Here is a 6,899-nt window from a genome sequence, read left to right on the forward strand (position 1 = left end):
AAATTCCACCAACAATGGAGCTATGTTTAAAGAAGAAAGTCTCATAATATCGTTAAAACAGTAAAGTAACAAGGACAGTAATATAGCAATCATGTGTGATCCAAACTCTTCTAAACTCATCTGTAAAGGTACAATCTCTTAAAGCTTCCTAGAAAGCTGAACACAGAACAAACATGTTGACGTTAATCACAACAGACGGCCCTACCAGTGCTGAGCTGCTCATTGATGAGGCCTCTGATCTCTTCTAGCTGGTGGAGGTCGGAGGTCTCCAGGAGTGGGAGGAGGTCCCCCACATTGGGCTGCTCCCTGGCCATGGTGGCGGCAGTGCTGGAGGTGGAGGCAGCGTCTCTCTTACGGTGTCCGTCCCTGCCTGCCTGGAGGACTCCTGGGGCCACCCACCAATACAGTCTCCAGGCACCTCTACAACACACCAAATATTCATAAACATTTCTCAGAATTACTTCAGCTCTGATCTAGGATTAGTGGTAACGTGACATACCAATTCAATACTGGGAATTAGGATATTTCTTCAAAAGGAAAAACATTTGGATCTTGGCTCTAATGCAGTAACTTGCGCTTCAAATTTTGATGAATTGAGATGCACATGTTAAGTTACTGGTGTTAGTAAGATACCCAGCAACGTGCCATTTATGGCAGGGAAGAAAAGGTCTGCACACTCCTACTAAGCAGGGATGTTAACAATAAAGGATTAACATTACTAAGATGGGTGTTGCAAATGTTTCATGAGAAACAAAATGCATTTAACATTTTTATTAGATCTCAGGTATACTAGGGCTGTCAGTTAGCATGACCGCAATACCGCGGTTATGTGATGCCGAGCGCAGGGTGGACCCAGTGACCGTCATCACCGCTATTTATTTTTTTATACTATAGACCCAGTGATGTTGCTAGGTACGCGTCCTGCGTCTCTAATGCATTAAAATCTAAAGGGACGCAGTAAACTCACTAACCATGCGTCCCAGGGAAGCATCTCATCTACGATACATAATGAACAACAGTAATCAGCTAAAGAAACCTGGCTGTCAGAGGGCTGCTGTTTCAACCCTGAAACTGCCCATGTGCAGTCTCGTGACATGGTAGTTTAGCCGCTACAACAACAACTAGCCCGTCACCCAGGATTTCATTTCCACAATTAAGGATACAAACTTAGTAGCGTTTAAAAAAACATGTGTTTGCACCAGGGACACACGATATTATCAGCACGTTATTGGTATCTGCAGATTATGGCTTGAAAATGACATATCGGCATCGGCAGATATGTCATTTTTCTGCAGATAAGACCATTCTTTAATTATAAAAAGTCAGGACCATGACAGCCCAAACGATTTTTGATTTCAACATAACTCCACATGGTTAAAAGAAACTCAGTGATTCAGGCTTTAGTCTCTCCAATACCAGTACCAGGGATCAGCAAAGTATGCAATGCACAGACTCACTTACATAAGCCAACCACAATATCAACAGGTAAATTATTGTGTAACAATAACAAACAGTGTGGTGCTGGCAGAGAGAGTTTTGTTCGTGTCTAGGTATCAGAATTGGTGCCAGGAAGGAAAAAATAACTGTAATAACTGCAATTAGGCTTTTCTACTGTGAAAATTCTGACAGTATTACAGCATAACATCAATTGAACTGCATTAAGCCAACTTCACGACAACAGAGCAAACTGTATTTGCTACTTTTTAATGAAAACAAGCCTTTACAGAGCAGACATTTTGAATTTCCACAGCAGGAAAAGTACAGTTGTTGCTGCAATGCCTCGGTTGAATTAAAGTGTTAAACTAAGCCATGACACTGTGACAGTGAGTCAGCATGCACAATACTGAAACTGAAGCAACTAAATGCAATTCAGCCATGACTCATTTTATTATCTACACCTTTTTTCCCCACTGTGACATGTAGGATTGGTATGGTACCACAGTATAATGGTACCTTGTACATTTTTTTTTGTGCAAAAACTGATCCATCTATCAATAAGTGAAAGGTGTACATGGTGTATATATTCATTATTATTAGTATTATTATTATATTGTATCATTGTCAGTGTTTTGTCCTGTGCTTTTTTTCATCTTTCGAGTGAATTTCCCCCAATGGGATCCGTATCAGTATCTTATCTTTTATCTTACTGTATGAAGTTTGACATGTATTACACATGTACATTTGCTCATTTACTGCCTTGCATTGTACTATATTAGTTCCATTCTAAATAAATATTAATATACCTTGCTGGCTGACCAATGCCATGCTGTAATAGTTGCACTCAAACATTTTTTTAAATCAAAATAGAGCTTTTCTACAACCAAAGAAATCTTTTTGTTTTTATTATCTAAAGGCTCAAAGCAACTGATAATTACTAGGATGATGTAATACCATATACTGTGAAAGTGTGACATTTTCTGAGACAGCTATTGTGGTGGCATCTCGGAATTTCTGGAATAAAAATGGCTGACATATTTTGTAATTAAAATGAAAAAGAAAATAACTCAGCAGGCATGAATGCATCCAGCTGGAAACGCAACACATGATGAACCAAACCTTATCTGGCTGGGACATAAAGAAATATCATAACTATCCCACCATCCCGGCATAGGACAAATTAATCACTTATTTTCTTTACCAATCCAAGGTCATATGAGTTAAGAATATTATAATTAAACTATACACAGTCTCATAAACACGACTGACACTTACTGAATGCAACACAAATCCAGAAAAGTTCAGAGAACAGATTAAGAACGGATTAAGCACATGAATAAAGCGGAAATCTTCCAAGACATAATCAAGCCAGTCTTATACATCCAAGTAAATGACCTATACCCCCTTTACCCAGCCGAAGACATCTTATTTCTACATTGCCTGTTCACTATCAGAGGATGGAATAGAGTTTAACTCAAGACATGTATTCAACTTTAATTAAACTGCAACAGAATGAGCAAAATAAAAAAATCACCTGACCCTCTGTGTTTACAATTTCAGGTTATTAGTATGTTCATGTTCTCTATGAGGCAGCGGATAGACGCTGATTCAGTCTTTCAAAATAAAAGACGCCAGGAGAGCCATACAAATCTGCATCTGAAAAACATGCATAAATAATCCTGATGGGCAGGTCATTATCGTCAGGGTGTCTGCACCCAGCAGCTTAGGCCCTAACACGAGTAATGAATCAGCAGCGGAGATCTCATCAGCTCTTAAGATCTCCTTTCAACACTTAGGAAACAACACTCAACATGCGGGACGATGATTAGTGTCTGATGACAGAGGAGAATGGACTATAAAAACGATTTAATACATGCAAAATATTGAATCTCTCATCACAGACTCACATGCAATCAAAAACAAGATTACAGGAGCAAATTTGGAGGGAGATAAAAGTATAATTCGATCAAAAACCACTGCATTCAATCATATTTTCACTTAAGTAATGTGTCAGATAAAAAGAAACATGACAATAATATCCCAACAAATAAGAACAACATGATAAATGCTCAAATACGCTCCTGTTGGTTGATTCATGCAGGAAGTCAGAGCCTGATTGTCTCCCTGTTATCAATTAACTGTGATCTCAGGCAGCTTGGGAACGCTCAGGGGCACACAAAGAACCTCTATACAGCCCGGACACTTCCATGTAGACACTGGAAATTACATTTGGCTGTGTTCATGCTGTTACCAACATCCTCATTTTCGCCTGTGTGAATATTTTGAAGGAGTTTCATAAGACAGACAAACAGTGTGTTCTGGTCAGTTTGAGGGAACTATTTTCATCAACCCAACTGACCTGTTCAGTTAGCAGATACGGGCGTGTTACAGGAAGTGAAAGGTAATGTGACTAATGAAGTGGTCTGCTGACCTAAACAGGCCCTTGGCATGAACTGTTTAGTCTATAAAATATCAGAAAATAAAGCCAGATGCTAATCACGACTTTCCAGTGTCCAGTGTTGTGCTTTTTTATGTCTTGTTTTGTCAGACCAGCAGTCTACAACCCAAAGATATTCACTACACACTGATACAAACCAGAGGAAACAAGTAAATCAATTTATCTGAGAAAATTACTCCATAAATAGTAGTATAATACTATTATTGCTGAACTGTTAAATTAGATTGAATTAGTGTCTTCAGGTGTAAATGATAAAGTGGCAATTAAGTGAAGCATTGAATAGTCAGAGATAAATAACTGAACATTGGTAAAATAATTATTTTTAACTGAAACGGATGCATATGCAAGTTTTGTTTTGTTTGAGTCATGCTGGTTTCACATTGTATGATACGTTTATACATGTGAAGCTCTGTAAATATAGGCCTATATATTTATTAAATTTCAAATGTTGGATATCTAATAGGACATGTGTCGGGTATTCATACTTGCATAAGGTCAATCTATTATGCCATTGCTGGTGAGTGTACTCACCGTAATGTAGGGGTGGGAATCGCGGGGGCGATAACTCACGATACGATACACGATACTCGGCCCACGATAACGATAATATCCCGATACAGCGATTCTGCCATAACTGATATACTGCAAGACAATCATGTAATGATACATCACGCTATCTGATTACCTGAAGAATTTGGTGTCAGTTTCACAGTATTTGACACAAACTGAGATGAAACAATGTACATGTTTCCAGTCTGTAAATTAAATTTACAGAATTATAGAACAACTGTAAAAACAAAATTCTTATCAACGCTGTCCAACATTATCCGCTGTCTTCTTCTTTTATCCTGCTGTCAACTTCTTCAGCCAATAAATTTCTGTTCACATTACCATCATTCATGTCATAAGCGCCACCGCGAGGAGTCAAAATCGCAGGGAAATCTGTTTAGATTAGCCCATCGATAATTGTATTGCATGAATCATGACAACGACATATTGCCATAGCAATATTTTCTCCCACCCCTACCAGAATGTTTGGTTTAAGTTGTTGATTTCTGTGTCTGATAATGCCATGACACCAATGGCCAGACACAGAAAAACACAAACTATGTATTTATTCATTCAAATCTTAATGGTTTATAGAAAGACATGTCCTCATTTGTTAAACTAAAGTATTGAAAATTAGTAGCAGGGCCTGAAGTACTCTGAAGACAGTATTTTTATGTCACTGGGGTTTTTTTGCCTGGAAATAGGCTGCGTTTTAAGCCATTTAGAGGATGTTTACGTCTAAATGTATAATAATGTTAATAATTACCCATCTTGGGTAATAGCTTTAATCTACTATTCTATAATAAGTATACTTGTATGTGCAAACACAACAAGATATACTCAAATCAAATTTTCAGTATTTCTCCAATTTTTAAGACAAACGTTTTAGAGACCTTTTTTGTGTTTCAGGTCAGGCAATGTCTCTAAGGGAATTAAAATCATGACATCTATTTCTAAAATCCTGTCAACACCTCTTCTTCACTTCACAAGTTAGAGTTGTAAAAAAACAGACTTAGCTATGGTGACAGTGAGGGCAGTGAGTCCAGTACAGTGTGACAGAGGGGTCGAGCAGGTCAAACTGAAATCAGTGACCCACTTTGTCTCCATGGTGGCAGGAGAGCCTTGACAGATGAGTGAACACATGCCAACAACTTGATATTAATGATTGACATGATACAAGGAAAAGATTGTACAAGTCAAGTTTGCATGCAGCCAAACATAAAGCAGGGAAGCATGATGCAAAAAGCTGCAAGGGATATATTCTAAAGACGTATATTACCGCATCAAATAAGCAAATACAAAACACAAAGGCAATAATGATATTCTCTTATACGAACTTGTAGGATGAGAGCAGTACAGAGCCCGGACAGGCTGAGGTCTGAGGCTGAAGAGCAGCAGAGCTGCTGCTGTATGTGGACTGACCACTGGCTGCTGCCTGTCGTAAACAACTCGCAGAGAACAATGGGCAGGGTTGGGTTTACTTTATCCGATTACAAAAATATGCAGGCATCGTTCATGATGCAAACCGAGAACCTCTCCAGACCACACAGTAAACGCTGATAAAATAACCATGAAATGTATAAAGCATCCACATTTACTAAATCCATCACTGGGTCTTTCCAAAAACAAGTCAGTCCCACCGCCAAGAGCTAACGTTAGCTGGGAGCAGCGACCCACACTCGGTCGGGGATTCATCTTGCCTGTCAGCCGAGTTTAATCGGCGGTGAAGCGAGCCGAACAGCTCGTGTTTGGTTAAATCAGTCATATGCGCTGAGATTCGCTGCAAGAAAAACACATTAGATATAAATAATCAGACCTGTTTACCTGTTAGAGTCGCTGCACTCCACAGGGCGCCGCCATCTTGAACACCTCACAGCCCATCCCACCGCAGTCAGCCTCCGCTGTCAGGCTGCATGCAAACTAATCCCACAAGTTAGCTCCCCGCAAGTCGCAACCGCAACTTTTACAAGTCATTAATCCAGACTACATGTAAAATGTGTTTGTTAATTGGCTTCTAATAACTTAGAGGTAGCATTTTCATCTGGACCATGACCAATTCTATCCTATTTTGCAAAGCTAAGGTTGTTTTTCTCATCTCCCCATTGGTGGAAGGATGAAGTGTGTGTAATGCGGTTTCGCGTGACCCACATGTAAAATGCGCATGCGCATACTCGATTAATATTTTTTTTGACAAGGCAGCGGGGAGATCGATATGGAAGCTCATATCCGCAAAAAAATAAAATAATAAAAAAACAATTAACACAGGGAAAATAATATAAAAATGAATGGTTGTGCAAAAGAGAGATGTGCTAAGGGCAGACATCTATTAAAAGTGAAAATATTAACTTCTTCAGCTAAAACAATTGGAAAAAGTCAAAATGGAAATTCTTTATTTCATTTAGAACATTATCATTTTAATAATACTTTTGGGTATGCACTCAACAGCCAAACAAAT

General features: G+C 38.8%; 1 protein-coding gene across 1 annotated transcript in view; it reads right to left on the bottom strand.

Moving 5' to 3' along the window:
• Nucleotides 1–6,315, bottom strand: part of tsc1b (TSC complex subunit 1b) — a 29,028-nt gene extending 22,713 nt beyond the window's left edge. Inside the window, exons 1-2 of the mRNA XM_069677211.1 lie at nucleotides 6,269–6,315; nucleotides 206–420 (exon numbers count right to left, since the gene is read on the bottom strand). Coding sequence (XP_069533312.1) covers nucleotides 206–314 — 109 coding nt within the window. The 5' untranslated portion in view covers nucleotides 315–420; nucleotides 6,269–6,315. The remainder of the gene's footprint in view (nucleotides 1–205; nucleotides 421–6,268) is intronic.
• Nucleotides 6,316–6,899: the final 584 nt, after the last annotated feature.

The sequence above is a fragment of the Semicossyphus pulcher genome, unplaced genomic scaffold, assembly GCF_022749685.1.
Source record: "Semicossyphus pulcher isolate SPU_LCO1_2020_fin unplaced genomic scaffold, fSemPul1.0.p SCAF_28, whole genome shotgun sequence".
Taxonomy (NCBI): domain Eukaryota; kingdom Metazoa; phylum Chordata; class Actinopteri; order Labriformes; family Labridae; genus Semicossyphus; species Semicossyphus pulcher.